The sequence below is a fragment of the Nerophis lumbriciformis genome, linkage group LG04, assembly GCF_033978685.3.
Source record: "Nerophis lumbriciformis linkage group LG04, RoL_Nlum_v2.1, whole genome shotgun sequence".
NCBI classification, from domain to species: Eukaryota; Metazoa; Chordata; class Actinopteri; order Syngnathiformes; family Syngnathidae; genus Nerophis; species Nerophis lumbriciformis.
The window spans coordinates 28,687,059-28,707,781 of record NC_084551.2 but is presented as its reverse complement, the minus strand read 5'-3'; the positions used below and the strand labels follow the sequence as shown (position 1 = coordinate 28,707,781).

The 20,723-nt window shown below is 39.1% G+C and overlaps 1 protein-coding gene across 1 annotated transcript; it reads right to left on the bottom strand.

Moving 5' to 3' along the window:
* Positions 1-889: 889 nt before the first annotated feature.
* LOC133598709 (protein NDRG1-like) lies at positions 890-10,903 on the bottom strand. Its single transcript, XM_061951435.1, has 12 exons — positions 10,740-10,903; positions 10,548-10,653; positions 9,513-9,633; positions 9,365-9,427; positions 9,224-9,284; positions 7,540-7,626; positions 7,399-7,455; positions 6,940-7,106; positions 3,839-3,938; positions 3,445-3,480; positions 3,304-3,355; positions 890-1,917 (listed from the first exon to the last, which is right to left on the bottom strand). Exons 1-12 carry the CDS (start codon positions 10,788-10,790, stop codon positions 1,685-1,687), a joined length of 1,134 nt encoding a protein of 377 aa, XP_061807419.1. The 5' UTR covers positions 10,791-10,903; the 3' UTR covers positions 890-1,684.
* Positions 10,904-20,723: the final 9,820 nt, after the last annotated feature.

Sequence of the window (20,723 nt, the reverse complement as noted above, 5' to 3'; positions counted from 1 at the left end):
TCGACAACAAGGAAGGGCGACGGGAAGCTGGAGAACGAAACATCATATCTTTGTCCATGTGATGTCAGATGAAACAAAAATTGAGCTGTTTGGCCACAATACCCAGCACATTACATGTGTATGTAAACTTTTGACCACGACTGTAAATGACTTCAATGCTGTACAGTACAGAAAGACAAGTACATGTAAAATTATGAAGAAAAATTATCACATAGTACAAGCATAAGACAAAAGGCCTTCAAGTTATACATGGGATTTAAATGTGATGTCATAATGTGCATACCACATGTAACATGAAAACGGGGATATTCAATTTTAATTCTACAAAACACACAAAGCCTTTTATGCTACTGGTTAAGTGACACATGCACTGAATATTTAAAAAGTGGGGCTGTGCACGTATTTCTCAATACTGCAAGTCTGTGCACATTACATGTTGGACCTTAGGTAGTATTTTGAAAAAAAATATTGGCCTAAAACTTTTGCTCTTTATTGGACATACTGGAATTAAAGCAAGCTCATTTATTGAAATCTATAGAATGCAGCCTTTTACACCCAAGCACATAACAAAACATATTGTATGTCAGGGCCCTTTAGCACGCTCATCTCATGTTTAAATACATTCTTAAGAGATTCCTCTCATATATTATTCATCACAGCGTCATAATCCAAACGAGAAGCTTTGCGATCGAGATGCAACCCCCTCAAACATCCTAAAGAATTCTAAATAAATGTGACTATAAATGCCGGCACAGCTTTATGTCAACAACGCACAGACCCACACACTCTGCATTCACACTGCATTACTTTTTTTCTGCACATTCAGTAGAATCTGTACACACACAGTGACTTTGTGTCATGAACTGTGCAGGGATGATGACAAACAGTATTTTTTCAAAATTATTTTATTTAATGCAGCCCATCTGGGTAAAGAGCAAAGCTTAAGATAAAACCATAAGTCATATTAAAAATATCTACAAAGCTGTGCCAGATGGATTACATTAATGTTGCTGCTTTCCATGAACTGGGGCTCAAAGACAAATGTGCACACTACCATCTAGTGGTACAAATGAGTAACTACACAACGGAGTTTGTTGCTGCCTGTTGGAATGTATCTTTTTTTAATGCTGCATGAACAATTAGTTTTACATTTCTGTGAATAATTTCCTGATAAACGTACAAGGAAGAAACGAAAAATATGTATTTACATCTTTGTGTTACTCATATAAATAAATATCCAAAGACATGCACCTGGCCTGGGGATAGGTTGATTGGCAACACCAAATTGCCCCTAGTGTGTGAATGTGAGTGTGAATGTTGTCTGTCTATCTGTGTTGACCCTGCGATGAGGTGGCAACTTGTCCAGGGTGTACTCCGCCTTCCGCCCAAATGCAGCTGAGATAGCCTCCAGCACCCCCGCGACCCCGAACGGGACAAGCGGTAGAAAATGGATGAATGGATGTATATATATATATATATATATACATATATATATATTTGCAAAGCTCATTATTACATAACTAAAAATTATAACTAAGAATTATGTCTTTAAAAAAGCCTATTTTAGCTACGGCTGTGACCTTTGAGTGCAGATAAAGGTGGCGTAGCATGCAAAAAGAGGGTGGAACTCGGTGAAAACAGTTATCATTTAACCAAAATGTATGAGATAAGTGCAGTGTGAACTCTAGCATGCCATCTCAGTGGACTTTGAAATCATTCGGTCCATGTTGCTGTTGGAGAGGCTCTCTATGGAGGCATCAGTATGGGAGCGTCCACGCTTCTCCTCAGCACCGTGTGAGTGAGTGCGACCGCGTTGCAGTTCGTTGGTGTGCGCGCGGCTCCGAGAACCTTCCATGGAGGAGACGCTGGAGCCAGAGGCCGTACGTGACCGCAGTCTGGTCATACTGGCACTGGACACTATATGGATAGAAAATACTTGCATTAGTGTAAGTAGGTAAGTAAGTAAGTACATTTTATTTACAAAGCGCTTTTCACAGATAAAATCACAAAGCGCTGTACAAAACCTAGGTGAAGTAAAACAACAATTCAATTAAAACAACAGGGGCAACATCATAAAAAGGATAAAAAGTGGATTAAAAATGATAGTTAAAAGGTGCATTAACTAAAAGCTTTACTAAAAATAAGATTTCGAATGTTTCTTAAAAGTGTCAACACAGTTAAGATCACAAAGGGACTGGTGCAAATTGTTCCAGGGTTTGGGGTCTGTAGCCTGGAATGCCAGGTCTCCACGGGTTTTAAAACAAGTTTTCGGGATCTTTAGAAGACCCTGGCCTGAAGACTGGAGGCTGCGCTCTGAAGAGTAGGGGCAAAGCAAGTCACTGATGTACTGAGGGGCCCTACCATGCAACACACGGAATGTCAGGACTAAAATTTTAAACTCAATGCGGAATTTAACGGGAAGCCAATGAAGACTGGATAAAACGGGGGTGATATGGGCTGTTCTGGGTGCACCGGTCAAAAGTCTGGCAGACGCATTTCGTACAGTCTGTAGTGTCTTTAGCGTGGACTTGTTGAAAAGGGTGAAAAGAGAATTGCAATAGTCAATGCGAGACGAAATGAACGTGTGAATGATCATTTCGAGATCCAATTTTGACAACAAATTTCTCACTTTAGAAATATTTCTGAGATGATGAAAACAGTTTTTGGTCAGTTGACGACAGTGACCCTCCAAAGACATTGACTGATCAAACACAACCCAGAGCACCAAGGGAGTTCTCAATCAGGGGGATCATTTTATCAGGGGCAATTATCAGAGTTTCCGTATTGTTAGAATTTATCTGGAGGAAATTTGAGGACAACTAGTTTTTAATACAGGATACGCACTCCAAGAATTCAGATAAAAAGTGAAACTCTGAATCATTGAAGGAGCATAACAGTTGAATATCATCTGCATAGAGATGATAAGAAACATTTTTAAAACAAACGGCATCAGATACAACAAAAATAAAACAGGCCCCAGAATGTGGGATCTGAGCCGAGGATGTCGTTGTGGCTTGTGCAGCCCTTTGAGACACTCGTGATTTAGGGCTATATAAGTAAACTTTGATTGATTGATTGAGAACAGAACCCTGGGCCACACCACATGACAGGTTGGACACAATGGACATTACATAATTAAAAGCAACATTATATAAGAAGTAAACCACTGGAGAACTGCACCAGAAAACCCCATCTCAGACATTTCAAAGGTGTAGGAATGAAATGTATGTAAGGACAAGGATGTGCAGCAAACACTTATCAGCACTGTCTTATGATGAGCAATGTTACACATCTGTGACTTACGGTATCCCAGGCCTTGGATGAAATATTTGAAGGCTTCAACCACTTTGGCTGGCTGTTAGAAGACAAAATAGATGTATATTTTCAGCATGAGTTTGCAGCAGCAAGTCACCACAGTGATCAGTAATTAATATACTCGCATACCTGAGCCACTTGAGGAAGTCCTCCACAGTCAGCCATCTAGTGGGTCAAAACGTAAGAGTTGCATTACGAGACGATATTTAGCAACATTCAGTGTCTGTCATGAATTACTGTTGAGAACTTGATGATATTCATTAGAGTCACATTATATATGCCGCTGACGACAACACTTTTTTTCTTTTCATTCCTGTCACACACTTCCTCCGTTACCTCTGTACATGTGTTCCTGTGTACTTACTACTTTTACTAGGTAGAACAGGGATTAGATTAAGCACTGCTGCCACCTATCTGCAGGCCTGTGTATCGTTCTAACATGAATACTAGAGTGTAGAGACAACCAGGGGGTCTTCACCCACTATTTCGAAAAACCCTGCAATACTTTAAGGCTTACGCTTACCTTAAGCAGCGTGGTCTTTGTTGGGTTGAGCTTGGAGTTGCAGTCCACCACTACTTCCACAGCAGGAGAACTGTCTCCAACGACCAGCAAAGTAGAGCATCTGGGACACATCACAAAGAAAGACTTTGATATGTGGGTGGTTCTTTCCTGCAAAAATGTGTTCACCCGTGTTCAAGTTTGGCTCTAAACAAATACAGTAGTAAACAATAGGACACGCCTCCGAGGGGATGAGCTACTTTTCTTACCCATTCTCAACTTTAATGAATCCGCAAAAAATAAGCTTTCAACAAATTATTTTCTGGCATGACCGCATAAAGCAAGGTGTCTAAATGTATGAGAAGATGAGTATGAATTTAAAACTTTGGTGTTCTTGACTTTTTTAGCATTTTTTAGAATATATACCCGTTTGCTCTACAATTACTTAAATTAATTACATCAATTCCTTAGACCAAAGAAACTCAGTTTTGGTTGCCCCCAGAAGGCTGTTTATAACAGTGAATAAATATGAATATAAATGTATAAAGATTCGCCCAATGACATCATTATATACTTCCGATGCATTTGATAATTATATATTTTGTTATGTACACTGTAAAAAAAAAAAATCTGTGGATTTTCCCAGTAAAATAAACTGGCAGCTCAGTTGACAGAATTTTACCGTAAAATGTATTATGATTATTGTGAATGGAAAAACTGTACCACTATTTTTAGGGTAACATTCTGGCGACTGAGTTACACGTTTTTACCGTAAAATCTATTGGACAAGCGGTAGAAAATGGATGGATGGAACTTGCTTTGAAATCATGAGTCAAGCAGATATTTAAGTATTTATCTTGATTTGAACAAAATGTATAATAATATGACATTCGTTGCATTATTAGCCTATATTAAAGTTTAAAATATATGCAATTGCATGCAGTACATGTATTTTATTCTGTGAAAATGGAACTGATGAATACATTTAGTAAGAATAATGAGGTATTTTATTGATGTATGTTATTTCCAGGTTTTTGCGGACCACATAGATGATGTGGCGGGCTAGATCTGGCCCCCGGGTCTCGAATTTCTCACCTGGATTTATAGACTTAAAGTAGGAACACTCACATAATGCAGCATATGCGTTTTAGGCCTGGTACTATCATTCCCTTGTGACTTCAAGGATGCTTGCAGGCTGATATTTTGATTTTGTTTAGTCTTACATCAGGGGTTTCAAACTCATTTTAGATCGGGGGCCACATGGAGAAAAATCTACTCCCAAGTAGGCCGGGAGTAATGGTAAAATCATTGCACGATAACTTAAAAATAAAGACAACTTCAGATTGTTTTCTTTGTTTAAAAATACAACAAGCACATTCCGAAAATGTACAAATCATAATGTTTTTTACACTTACATGTTGCGGTTAATAGTATTCTATCTTTATTTGTCATTAATTATATTTTCTGAATAAATTATGTGATAATGTTCATCAGTCAACAAATTGGTGTTAATTTTCAATCCATCAAGATAAAAAAAATTATATCAAAATCTAATCACAGTATGTTATTTATGTAGTTTGATCATTTTCCTCGACTAATGTACTAACATCAAGTGGTTTATTTTGTACATATGTAGCATCATCTACAAAGATACAAAAAAATACTATTGCAACATCTAGTGGACACATTTAGAACAGCAGTTTCTTTCATTAAAAAATGTGGTTATGCTTAGAAAACTCATTCCGTGGGCCGGATTAAACCTCTTCACGGGCCTGATCCGGCCCTCGGGCCGTAGGTTTGACACCCCTGTCTTACATTTTCATGTTGATGATTACTGCAATAACAAAGTTCACCTATGGATAGAGGAACGGAATACCGGATTTAAGGCGGCAAAGACAAAGGCTTTAGCTCCACATCCTCGTTTCCTCGTCACAAAGCCCATGTCTAAAAAAAAAAGGATGAAGAATTCCCCATCTGAGCTCTTTCTTGCTCTTGATTGACCGGCAGGTGCATTTGTAAAAGCAAAACCAACACTGTAAAATACCTGTGACCAATAAATGTTGTTAGATCTTTCACTCGACAGGATCCTTGACTGTTCAACATAAGTCAAGTTCAACAATTTCAACCTCATCACACCCTGGCAGTGAACTAGAACAGCGATTGTAAGCCATTGTGACCCCTGACTTCACAATTAGGGCTGACCGTCGCATAAATGCTCAATCCACTTGTCTAGGGCCACAACCGATGGTGGGGCCACACGATCATGGGCCCAGGCTTTTGTACAAATGTGAACGTTGTTCTTTCATTTAAATCTGTCAGTTATAAAAGATGACATCATAAAAGTTAAGGTCAAACCAATTTTGCTGTCAAAGTTCAGTAATAAGGTTGTTTGAATCAAATCAGGCATGTGTGACACGATATCTACACCCCTTGCAAAAATGCTAAATAATGTATTCCTCCTGTTAGCAGAAAACCAAACATCAAACTATTGATACAATTACAGTACAATCAGGATGAGGTGATAGAAGAAAGGTGAAAATATGATAAATCTATTTGTGCCAGAATAGGACAAAGTTATGGTAAAGTTTCATGTTTGCCTCTCATAGCACATAATGTGATGCGTTCAAGAAACCATGATCAAAGTTCAAAATGGAGGTGTCAATATTTGTTTTTAAGACAGGGGATGCTTAACCCCCCAGTAGACTCACTAATTATGATAGTATTAATATGATTGTTATTATTCACTCATGATAATCCATGAATCAGCTAATCTTTCTACCTTACATTATGAAATAAAGGGAATCGTGGCATATTTAGAATGGGAGGTTGTATGAATATCAAAACTCAGATTCTGGCTACTTTTTATTACATTTTGGTCAGTTAGCAAATCAAGTAAATCATGTGTTTTTAGACCATCTAAAGATAATGAGTGTGTGTTAGTTACATTAGGTTTAGATTAGGGTGGGGGCCCTTCATGAGTCTAATAATAATAATAATAATAATAATACATAAGTACAATTTAAGACCAACATGGGACCACAAACTACATCTTGTTTAGGGCCACACAAAGGCTCCAAGTTAAACCCAACTTTTGTCCACTTGAAGTCCATTATGGTGGTTCTTACTTGAGGGTCCTGACATTGATGTTTGCCCCTTCAACAGGTCTCTCCACTTCAAGAGCACTGCGGCTATTGTAGGCACGGAAGAACTGAGCCACGTTGTGCTGGTTCATTGATGCCGTGATGTGGTGGCGGTATGTGGCAATGAGATCATGGTTGGTCTGGATCTCCTCCTAAAAAGCCAGTTTCAAAGTTAGCAAAAAGCAATATTTATTTTAGTTATTTATTTTTTATATTACTGTGAAGAAAAAAAATGGTTTTATATATGTATTTTTTTTACTATTTGATATATATTTTTAAATGTATTTATTGTAAATGTTTTTTTAAATTTCAAATAAATAAATAAAAAAGCTGAACAGGCGGTTTGGGTGAGAAGCAGGAAACCTGTCTTGTTATTTAATTGTGTTAATAAAAAAATAAAAAATAAAAGCAGTATTTAATAACCAACTCGTCCTGACGACTTACTTTTCCAAACAAGTGAGTGATGATCGTGTCAGGGAGGGTGTGAGTCCATTCAGTAATCTGTAACAGACAAAGACAATTACTGTAGATATGCTTTATTCATCATAACAGGAGCCAGTCATGGCTGACACATGCAGTGCTGACCTTGTTTGCAACAGCATCTATTAATCCTTCAGCATTGGGGTTGATGTTGATCAGAACCAATCCGTCCACCAGATCAGGGTGATTCAGCTAAAACACACACATACACACATTAAGTGACTTTTATAGCCTAATCTGATCTCGGCCGCACACAAATGATAAATACCACACACTTAAATGCACCATCAATATACCATGTACAGTTACTTTTTTTTTTTAACATCAATTTAATGACAATGTTCAAAAAAAAAAACTTGGTGTATGCTGAATACAAGGAGTGAACAAAAATATGTATATTGCTCTGGTGATTGTTGTGATGTGTAACAAGCAGGGGCGTATCGTCAAATTCTGGGGCCCCATATGCAAGACTCCCAAAGGCGGGGGCCTTTCCCAACCTAGACCCGACGTCGCCGCCGCCCCATTCACACACACTTGGTATGTTTGCATGCACTACAAAACTAATTATTGCATGGAATTGGTTGAAATCGGTTTCTAAAACATATGTAAAATACTTAATTAGACTTTTGACATTAAAAGATGGGATCAACATATCTAGAACATATCTAGATAATCCCCACCCACAAATAATCTGGTTTTTGGGGGGGGGGGGGGGTTCACTAAAAGTGCCAACACATTTATTAAAAAGTTGGCAGAATATGAGTTCCTATCACATATATATGATTTTGAATCTGTCAATTTTTTCTTTACTTAAGAGTGAAAGTAGAAATTAGCTGATTAATGTGTAAATATCATCAGTGGATAATATGAATCATAATAATACATCATTATTATTATTATTGTGATTATACTATTTTACTGCATATCCTGAGGGTTAAGTCTCCCCCGTCTTTGAAACATTGTGACGCCTCTGTTTCTTACTTTAACCGAGGGTCTTTGAACGCACCACAGTTATGTGTAATGAGCTGCAAAAGGGAAACTTGTACTTAACTTTCTTCTATGGTGCCAAAAATAAATGTATTCTATTTTCACCTTTCTTGTATCAAGTTATTCTTTCCTCCAAAATGTTGGTGCTGTGTGTAAATGCAAGTGACAATACTGTTGTTCAATAATAAGGTTATATATATATATATATATATATACCTACTCAGTGGCCTAGTGGTTAGAGTGTCCGCCCTGAGATCGGTAGGTTGTGGGTTCAAACCCCGGCCGAGTCATACCAAAGACTATAAAAATGGGACCCATTACCTCCCTGCTTGGCACTCAGTATCAAGGGTTGGAATTGGGGGTTAAATCACCAAAAATGATTCCCGGGCGCGGCCACCGCTGCTGCCCACTGCTCCCCTCACCTCCCAGGGGGTGATCAAGGGTGATGGGTCAAATGCAGAGAATAATTTCGTGTGTGTGACAATCATTGGTACTTTAACTTTAACTTTTATTTGTTTTATTTTAACATTTATAATGTTTTTTTTTTTATAACTTAGATATTTAAAGGACAGAAAAAAAACTTCAAACTTTACAAAAGCCCAGGAGAAGGGAGAAAGGAGAAGGAAGAAGGGGTGGGATTTAATGAGCTCTGCTTCTTCCTACTTCTTTTCGGACAAGTGTAGGTCTGTAACTGTTAACCTGAGTCTGTGCCCCAAAGTAACCTGACATGCATGTCCAGAATAAATTAAACTGAGATGAACATAACAGTTGGGGTTAGAAAAAGAAGAATGCCGAGACTCACAGCAAAATTGGCCAACACGTAAGCACCTGCTCCAACTCCCAGTCCAATCACAGTGTGCAACCTGTTAAGCACGTTCAGAATTAGGACCTGATCTAAGGTATTAGTTTGAGATTATCATGAGGATTATCAGGTCTGTCTCACCTAAAGTGTTTGAGCACGGCGGGCAGCGCTTCGGACAGCTGGTCCATGGTCGGGTAGGAATACCTGAGAGGTCAAAAGTCAACATTTCAAATATGTACTATTACTATATACAATAGGCGTAATAATAATAATATTGAAGACTACTGACGATGTTGGGAGAGTTTTGGCCCCCTCGTGTTGTCCTGGCGCTTCAACGTGACAAACAGGAAAATGCGTGATGATTTCTTGCATGTCCTCATGTGTGAACAGAGTATCGAAACATGACTTGTCTATAGAGAGGGAGGGGGGGGATCAATATATTGGTATACTGTAAATCAATATCAGAGTAAAACAATGACAAAGCAGCAATCACATTCTTGAATATACACATTCTAAAGACACCGCAAACTTGTGTTCTTGGAGATCTGCATACATTTAGTAATGTGTCATCAAATAATAAATATGCATTTTTGTCAATATGCATAATAAAAAGAATAATACTAAAAAATGGATGGATATTGATAGTCCACCTCAAAAGGACTGGTGGATATGGAGACGAGATCGGTCGAAAATAACTGCATTTAGATTAGATAATGAGTCATATCGTAAAATATGGGATCCATTATATGTTTTAACTATTTAATGAATATAAAATAGGACTTTTTCTTCCTAAAAGTGTGGTTGTCAAGCTTATAAAATGTTTCTGTTTTTCCATGGCTGTCATGGTGATGGAAATCATATGTGACAATAATAATAATAATAAAGATACATCTTGTTTTTGTCATTGAAATTCATTTAGTTGTTTAATGTTTTTAATCACTATTATTTATGTTATTATCATTATTGTTATTGCTGTTTTTAATTCTGGTTCTTCCTTTTTTAGTATCGTATTTGTATGTCAATAACTGTGTACATTTCTATCCTAAGTTCTTAAGTATTGCAAAACTGGGTTTGGGTTGAGGTTGGAATTTGGTTGTTCCATTTCATTTTATTAGACTGATGAATATTGTGTGATTTTTTTTGTAAAAAAAAAAAAAAAAAAGATTAATAATAAAAAAAAAAAAGACTAAAAACGCAATTTTGTAAGTTAATTTGTCAAGATCTATGACAATTCATAACCAACATTTTTATTTAAAAACAATGCCCAATATAATACAGTAGTTCTATGATGCTGCTATTGAGGACATAAGGAATGAATACGTACGGTTTAGGCCCACATCATGATATGTTAGAATGACCGGGCGGTTTGCTTTGGGCGTCCCCGTCATGATGCAGTGGACTTGCCCGTACTGAGTGTCCACATGTTCCTCCTCAAATACAGAAAGAATGGCGCACACTTGTTCTCCACATTCATAAAAAGTAAAAATGCGATGTAAATATGCACTAGAATACTCACAGTGATGTGGGGCTCAAAGACAGAGTCACACTCATTATCTTCCAGAACCATGGCTGCTGGTGCACAGAAGATCCACGGGAGGCTTGCAAAAGATTTGTATAGCACACAAATATGCAGGTAGCTGTTCAGGCTCTGTGACAGAGCATCCGTTTGAGCTTCTTTATATACGTTCAGATCATGCCGCTAAGCTCCAAGTCCAACCTGTCTCACATGAGGCCAATTGGCCCCGGTTTTAATCTCACCTCAGGCTGCTTCACTTCCATGTATTAGAGTTGACAACTCCATATCCTTACTGTTCAGTTTTTATGCTTCCTATAATACCAAAGAGAGACACTTTCATACATTCATGCATGATTCCTTAATTTCTCAATTTCATTTTTATTTTCTTTTGAACATGAACAATAATTAACATAGAACAGTGTTTTTCAACCTTTTTTTGAGCCAAGGCACATTTTTTCATTAAAAAAGTCCAGAGGCACACCACCAGCACAATACATTAAAAATTTTTAACTCAGCAGCCGATATTGACAGTGAAAAGTCGTTCTCGCAATTGTTGGATATGAATTCAAACCATAACCAACCATGCATCACGATAGCTCTTGTCTCAAAGTAGGTGTGCTGTCACGACCTATCACGACCATGCCCTGACTTATTTTGAGTTTTTTGGTGTTTTTCTGAGTGTAGTGTTTTAGTTCTTGTCTTACGCTCCTATTTTGTCGACTTTTCCTGTTTTGTTGGTATTTTCCTGTAGCAGTTTCATGTCTTCCTCGAGTTCTATTCCCCGCAACCGCTTTGTTTTAGCAATCAAGAATATTCAAGTTGTGCGGATGCTATCCTTCTTTGTGGGGACATTGTTGATTGTCATGTCATGTGCAGATGTACTTTGTGGACGCCGTCTCTGCTCCACACGCTGTAAGTCTTTGCTGTCGTCCAGCGTTCTGTTTTTTGTTTACTTTGTAGACAGTTCAGTTTTAGTTTCATTCTGCATAGCCTTCCCTAAGCTTCAATGCCTTTTCTTAGGGGCACTCACCTTTTTTTAAATTTTGGTTTAAGCATTAGATACCTTTTTACCTGCACACTGCCTCCCGCTGTCGGATGCATATTGTGATCATGACAAACCATGTTCCCGACATCTACAAAGCAGTTAGCTACCTGCTGTCACCTATTGATATGGAAGAGTACAACATGGTTACTCTGCCGAGCTCTAGACAGCACTGACACTCAACAGCGGCACGTTATTTGCGAAATATAATTACTGGTTTGCAAAAAATATTTTTAACACAATTAGGTGAAATTACATAATCTCCCACGGCACACCAGACTGTATCTTACGGTACACTAGTGTGCTGTGGCACAGTGGGTGAAAAACACTGACATAAAAGACAATCAATACATAACAAAAGTAACTAACAACAATGAAATGTCCTCAAAAGCAGTCAAATGGTTTAGTAACTATTTGAGTGGTAGAACACAAAAGGTTCAGGTTGATGATGTGTGTTCAAACATTGTCTATTCAAATTGGTGTCCCCCAGGGGTCCATATTGAGTCCCATTTTATTTACTGTCTATATCAATGTTTTGTGTCAACATGTATAAGACGCCAAAAGTCATTTTTTATGCGGTTGACACTGTTTTTTATTGTCCTGCTTCATCATGCTTTTAATGTTATTCAGAAAAATACTTTATCAGTTAAGACTTGTACTCAAGTCTGGCCAAACTAAACTGATGTGCTTTTCAAAGTCAAGGAGGGATGTCAGTCAAATTGTTACACTGAATGGGAAAATTGTTGTGTCTGTCTACGAACATCTGGGATTTTACCTGGAGGAAAACTTCTCCCTAAATTACCATATTGAGTGTCTTGTGGCTTTCGTGTTTGCCGTTTGTATGTTTGAAAAAGGAGTGACACGAAGTGGAAATCTATCAAGTCACACCTCCACACTTAACAAAAAAAAAATCAATAATTCAATAGTTTGCTTGCTTTCAAGTACTACTAATAACATTACTGATAATCGTAACAACAGTAATCACAACATAAATCAGATAAACCCACGACTAATGATCTAGTAAAACAGACCTAACAAAGAAAAGGAACAAGAAAAACGAAGCCACTCTTTGGTGGTCTTTATAATTTCTCATGCTCACATCTTTTAAGAATCATGTTTTTATACTTTTTCTAAAACTGCTCTATGTTCATACATTGTTTAACTTTATTACTCGGACCATTTCAGAGTTTTACACCATAAATCAATATGCAAAAGCTTTTTCCTTGTACTTTTCACTTTTACATTCTTAAAAAAATATATATCATATTTTCCCTCTGTCTGACTAAACATGTCATGAATGGTTCCTGGTACTTAAGGATTATTTGTTTTGCTTTGAACATGATCTGTGCTGTGATATTTTGTTTGGTCGGTGAACTTTAGCAATTTTGACTGCAGAAATAACAGCTTTTACTTCAATCGTGACGATGACATCACTCCTTTTGTTAACCTGATTATTCCTACAAAGTCTAAACAAACAAAAGCCAAACAACGTTTCACATCAGCAAACTGTGGCTTCACTATGTGTCTCTTATTAAAATGACTGTAAGTACAGTAGGCAGCACAAGTAAACAAGTTACATGCGTCAGCCTCAACACGGTCAGCCAAGCCATGAGGTGGGTCATTTCCCTAATCTCAGTGTGCCATCTGTTGCTCGCAGAAAACATTCTGCTTGCTGTCCATGACACTCTACTGCTAAATAGGGAGCCAAAAGCTCATGTGCAGTGCATCACTTTACATTCTTTACATGTCCTTGCACGCCACTGGATGGGCTAAAGCAATATTTCTGAAACATTTATGCCGTAGGGCTACTGCAGGGGTGTCCAAAGTGCTGGGTGCGGGCCATTTATTTACTGTAAAACTAAATGAATTGATGAGATGTGTTATTAGATATTACACTCATTTATTTGTTTGTCATCTCAAACACATCTACAGCACTGGTGCATGATTGGCAGCAACAAATTGATTAAAAAAAAAATATGTCGCTGCTGTCTTACTACTTTTTAGTGCAGCTTTTGATGTCATATATCATGGTTTACTGTTGAGAAAGATCTCTGTATATAGTTTTAGGGATTGTGCAAGTACCGTATTTTTCGGAGTATAAGTCGCTCCGGAGTATAAGTCGCACCGGCCGAAAATGCATAATAAAGAAGGAAAAAAACATATATAAATCGCACTGGAGTATAAATCGCATTTTTGGGGGAAATTTATTTGATAAAACCCAACACCAAGAATAGACATTTGAAAGGCAATTTAAAATAAATAAAGAATAGTGAACAACAGGCTGAATAAGTGTATGTTATATGACGCATAAATAACCAACTGAGAACGTGCCTGGTATGTTAACGTAACATATTATGGTAAGAGTCATAACTATAACATATAGAACATGCTATACGTTTACCAAACAATCTGTCACTCCTAATCGCTAAATCCCATGAAATCTTATACGTCTAGTCTCTTACGTGAATGAGCTAAATAATATTATTTGATATTTTACGGTAATGTGTTAATAATTTCACACATAAGTCGCTCCTGAGTATAAGTCGCACCCCCAAACTATGAAAAAAACTGCGACTTATAGTCTGAAAAATACGGTAGTTGGATGCATTTAAAATAGTCATATTCAGATTTTTTTTCTTCATTCAAAACACTTCCTTGTGGTCTACATCAGTGTTTTTCAACCTTTTCTGAGGCAAGGCACATTTATTTCATTGAAAAAATCTCGAGGCACACCACCAGCAGAAAACATAAAAAAATTAAACTCAGCAACCGATATTGACAATAAAAAGTCGTTCTCACAATTGTTGGATATGAATTCAAACCATAACCAACCGTGCATATGGTTGGTTATGGTTATGGCTATAGCTCTTCCGTGTCCTGGGCATGACGTTAAAGTGCATCCGTTAGTGGAGGTTCCTCTATGGGGTCTTGGGGCACTAGGAGGGTAACCCCTTTAATACTGTTACCCCAGGTGGCCCTTGGCAAAGGCCTAGTACCTGACTGCCCCCTAGCCAGGGATACGGTGAAGACCTCAACGGCGGAGCAGGCGGAAGACGGCAGATTTAAGAACTACCGGTACCACAACGGCTGCGATGGCGAAAGAAGGCTGCAGCAGAAAAGGGTCCCCAGTCGTCTTGGACTCCATGCCACTGGACCCTGACCCGATTCTGTCAAGGAACGTGTGGTGACTGTCTGTGCACCAGTCTCCCCACGTTAAACAAAGTCACGCACAGGCATCCTCCATAAAGGGATACACCCCTACCAGGAGGATCGTCATACTCGTTCGAGTGACCGCCGATGATGATGATAGCTCTTGTCTCAAAGTAGGTGTACTGTCAAGACCTGGCCCATCACAGTGACTTATTTTGAGTTTTTTTGGTGTTTTCCTGTTTGTAGTGTTTTAGTTCTTGTCTTGCGCTCCTATTTTGGTGTTGATTGTCAAGTCATGTACGGATGTACTTTGTGGACGCCGTCTGCTCCACACGCTGTAAGTCTTTGCTGTCGTCTGGCATTCTGTTTTTCTGTACTTTGCAGCCAGTTCAGTTTTAGCTTCGTTTTGCATAGCCATGCCTAAGCTTCAATGCCTTTTGTTTATTTTTTGGTTTAAGCATTAGATACCTTTTTACCTGCACGCTGCCTCCCGCTGTCGTCTGCATATTGTGATCACGACAAACCATGTTCCCGACATCTACAATTAGGTGAAATTACATCATCTCCCACGGCACACCAAACATTATCTGCGAAACAGTGGTTGAAAAACACTGATCTACATAAGTGTCCGCCCTGAGATCGGTAGGTTGTGAGTTCAAACCCCGGCCGAGTCATACCAAAGACTATAAAAAATGGGACCCATTACCTCCCTGCTTGGCACTCAGCATCAAGGGTTGGACTTGGGGGTTAAATCACCAAAAATGATTCCCGGGCGCGGCCACCGCTGCTGCTCACTGCTCTCCTCACCTCCCAGGGGGTGATCAAGGGTGACGGGTCAAATGCAGAGAACAATTTTGCCACACATAGTGTGTGTGTGACAATCATTGATACTTTAACTTTAACTTTAACATGTCATGGTGGTGCTTTGGTCAAAATGTTGCATTGATTTTGTTTCGCAGACCATCTTCAAGCCGCTTTATGACTGTCTCTTCAGGAAGCGCCTTTTTGTGGGCGGCCCCATTTACGTGCCAAAGCTCTCCTCTAGGTCAAGCCCCGTCAACCATGTTGTAGATTTTATGCGCTTCCATATCAAGTCAACTGACAGAGGATCGACAAGAGGATTGATAAAAATAAGAATCCTGCATGTTCCCAAACAGAAAGGACTTATTTCGTGCACTTGCCTGCTATCTCTGTATATCGGGGTCCAGACATACATTAGAACATAACACTGGTCATCATATATAATTTTGAGCCAGTGCAATTGATAGAAAATCCTTAAAAAATTCAAAACGGTGCACCCAATTCTTGTTTTTAAAAGTGTAAAAAAAAATATTTTAACATTTTAGCCTCAGAAATGAACAAATCATCAACAACTCAAAAAGAATATGACATTCGTGGCCATGATGAGTGTATGTAAACTACTGCTACACGACAGTGCAATTATTAATTATATAAAGCTTCTGTCACATTGACCAAACACCTAAAGGTTAATTATAGATGCACAAATAAAGGGTGTTAAAAAAGGCCATTGGGCCTTAAACTTGGTCAACACTCACAGTTTAGCATCCTTGCTTTTGATTGGGTGCTAAATTCAAAGGTGCAAAAAGCAGACAGTAACAGCTGGTTGAACGGAAACAAAGCAGATTGTCCTGTATCGCTGTCTTCTAAGATATATTACCACTGCTCCAGCTGTCTCACACATGCACGCACACCCCCCCCCCCCCCCCCCCACACACAAGCATGCACACACACACACACACACACACACACACACACACACACACACACACACAGGCACACACACACACACACACACACACACACACACACACACACACACACACACACACACACACACAGGCACACGGTTGTGAGAAGTGTGTGGGTATAGCAGGTAATCCATTTAGTCGCAGAGGGCAGCAGATGGGTCTTACTCAGCCTCACGTCAATGTGCAGCCTTTTTAGCATCACTCTAACCCTGAAGAAACAATGTCCTGCTGGCCTAATTCATCACCGACCTCTGTCCCACATTTTTAGCCATATTGATATGCCATTACAGATCCAAACCTTCTTTACCTGTTACATTGAGGTCAACCAGGGCCTTGACTGTGCGCAGTATAGGGCTGCAACTATCGAGAATTTTAGTAATCAAGTGATCTATTAATTAGTTTGTTCGATTAATCAAGTCATTGAATTAAAACACACGTTATAACCTCAATGCATGCTGTAGGAAAAATAGTTGAAATAAAAAAATACCAAAGTATGATAATGCATTTTAGCACATTCTGCAACCTTATTTATTACTTAAGAGTGCCCCAATCTAAGAGTGTTTTGAGATAAGAGCTGTTTCTTGGCTAATTGTTATGCTTTAAGTTGCAAGCAAACATTTGAGTTACAAGCATCCCCACCATACTTGCCAACCTTGAGATCTCCAAATTCGGGAGATTTGGGGGGGGGGCGAGGGGTTTGAGGTGGGCGTTGTCGGGGTGGGCGGGTCCGAGGGGCGGGGTTAAGGGGGGAGGAGTATATTTATAGCTAGAATTCACTGAAATTCAAGAACTTCTTATGTATATATATAAATAAAATAAACGACTTTCAGTGAATTCTAGCTATATATATATCCATCCATCCATTTTCTACCGCTTATTATATACACACATAACACTCCTCTCTACTCATTGTTGTATTTTAAAGTGCAATGCTTTGCAGCCAGTAGCACAGCCTTTGAAGGAGCATAGGTATGGGCAGTGTAATATTCTGGGTTGGAGTCAATAATCAGGCGAGGTGATGAAGTTACGTCTCTTTACTTCATACTTCAGAACCGACTCCCACCCTTGCCGTCCGGTTGCGCAATACAACGTAAACCGTTGGCCAACCAAAAAGTAACCACAGAACACTATACGGTATAGTGTTCTGTGGTTACTTTTTGTTGGCCAAGCGGACGTGACGACAGGCTGTCCTCACTCAGGTCCGCACAGACCTGGAGGGGGCATGCCTTAAGTCCGGCTGGAAATCGGGAGAAATTCGGTACAATGGTTGTCCCGGGAGATTTTCGGGAGAGGCACTGAAATTCGGGAGTCTCCCTGAAAATTCGGGCGGGTTGGCAAGTATGATCCCCACCGTTGGTTGGCGCAGCAAAATGTCACAGTGAACCCCATAAGATCTGACCAAAACATCTGGAGCCACATATTCCATACCCACGATCAAAAACCTGGCATACGCCCTTTTTTCACGGCAAAGTTGAAATGTTTCAAGAATGAATTGAACGTGGAAATGTGAGCTGCCTCACGCCAACTTCATGGCTCACGTACGCACATTCCTACAGGCTGTGGATATTTTGGCGACACACTGAGGTGGCTTTGCTAACATTTGATTTCAACAATTTAAACGATCGAGGCGAGGACAAAAAAATTCACATTTTTGCCAATACATTTAATGCTTCATATTCATATTTGTGAAGACATTGTTTAATTTATCGAAGTGATCATTTATTGCGCGCATTTAATGCCTCATATTCTTATCTGTGTGGACGTCTAATCATTTATCAAGGCGAACATGTAGGCACTTATTGCTGTCTCAATGAGTTCCTGTGAGTCCAGCAGGAATGGCCCGGCTCCTACAACAAGTAGCTCTCCTGGGTTACAATAATAAATTGACTAAACAGGAGTCAAAGTCTTTCGTATCCTTTTTGATATGCCGGCATGTTTAAATTTAAAATATTTCAAGCAAAATATTACATCGTTTTCACATGAAACTGATCTGGCTGTGAGCAGGCTACTGTATGAACACATTTTGTTGTGAATTACACAAATTAAAAGTATCTGGGGTAATAGTCACCCATAGGTGGTCCCCTTCTTCTAAAGTTTTACATATCATTGCAGCGACTATCTTTTTAAACAGGGTGAGCACAACTTTATTTTCGGTCCTCTTGCCTATTTTGTCCTCATCCATCTTCTTCTTCACCTTCTTCCGATGTCGTACCTCTTATTTCTTATTTGTTCCTGTGTGCGGTTCTCTGACTCCACAGCATTGACAGGCTCACACGTTTTGTCCTCTTTTGTTTGCTGGAAATGCCAAAAAGAAGCACCGCCTATTGCTTGGCGATTAATTCTGATTGGGCAGAGTTTGGGATCTTAAGCGCATGGATATTATAAATATGATTAGCGTATTTTAAGGGAGTGGCCAGCTGCACTCCAACATATGCGCTCGATTCCACGTTGGTTGGGATGTAAATTAGAAATGTGCATGCATGAATTCTTGTGTGTGCACACTTTATTTAATATATCTCAAACTGTTTGTGGGTACGACATTCACGCTGGAGCCTTATAATCTGAATAAAATTGCAGGACAATTATTTCAGGCAAAAACAAATCAACAAAACAAAACCACAATTTTACAACAGTTTAAGACAACAATATAAACAATTTGATTCCAAAAAATTAAATGATTCCCTTCAATTACTTACAATTGTTTAAGAAAAAAATGTGGTTATTTTGCTCCCAAAGTCCAAGGACTTATTCTCTGAGTTTGTAACAATATACATGTGTATATATATATATATATATATATATATATATATATATATATATATATATATATATATATATATATATATATATATATATATATATATATATATATGTATATATATATATATAGTCATGTCTGTGTAATCATGTTTTGTTTTAGTCATGTTTTGTTTAGTTATTGGACTCTTAAGTTTCTGGCTTTCACTCCCTTGTCTTGTTTCCATGATTACCCATTAGTTTCACCTGTTCCACGTTTGGACTCATTGTGCACTCTTGTTTGTCACCATAGCAACCCATTAGTTTTCACCTGTCACGTCACGCACCTGTTTCACGTTTTGAGTAACGCACCTGTTTTCGTTAATCATGTCTGTAGTATTAAAGTTCATTGTTTTCAGTTTGTCTTTCTGGTGACATCTCACAATTATGCTCTGCACATTTCTGACACTTGATTTCATGTCCATTGTTCATGCTGCTCCTTTTAGTCCATGCCAAGTAAGTTTTGTTTATTAATGCTATAGTCTTTTGGTTTCATAGTTTGTTCTCCGCCACTGTGCGCGCTTTTCGTTTGTACTTTTTTTTTGCTATAGTCTTTTGGTTTCATAGTTTGTTCTCCGCCACTGTGCGCGCTTTTCGTTTGTACTTTATTTTGATATATTAAATAAATCATGTATTTACATTCCCGTCTCGCCCGAGCCAACTTTCCGATGCATTCCGGAAAAGCAAACACCCAGGACCAAGTCTTGACAGTATGTCACCAGCAGAACAGCTTTTCCGCACATAAGTTGGACAGTTTGGACGAGGCTTCTTGGGCGGTCCTGTGCGCGATGGAGGAGGAAACGCGGCGCTACTCCTCCATGGAGTACAGAGACTTAATTTGGTCCCAGGATGACGCTGCGTCACCTCAGCCACGGAAGCGCCGCCAAAGGCGAGGAACGCCAGGAAGAACTTCCGCGAGCCTGCAGGACACGCCGCTCCCACAAGCCCCTCCCCCTCCGGGCGGAAGCAAGCAGCAGCCAGCCCGGCTTCGCCCTGATGACGTCAAAGACCAGGATTTTTTTTTTTCTGAATTCTTTTTCTTTTGATTCTCCACCCCCCAGGACTCAAGCCACACCCAAGTCACAAAAAATGTTTTTTTCACCTACAAAATCACAGATACAAAAAAGACGTTTTGGACAATTTAAAGGGGAAGTTTCTGCCCCCCTCCTGTCATCCCTCCGCCCACCCCTAGAGAGAGTTCCAGACCGCAGGGAGCGCGTCTGGTAT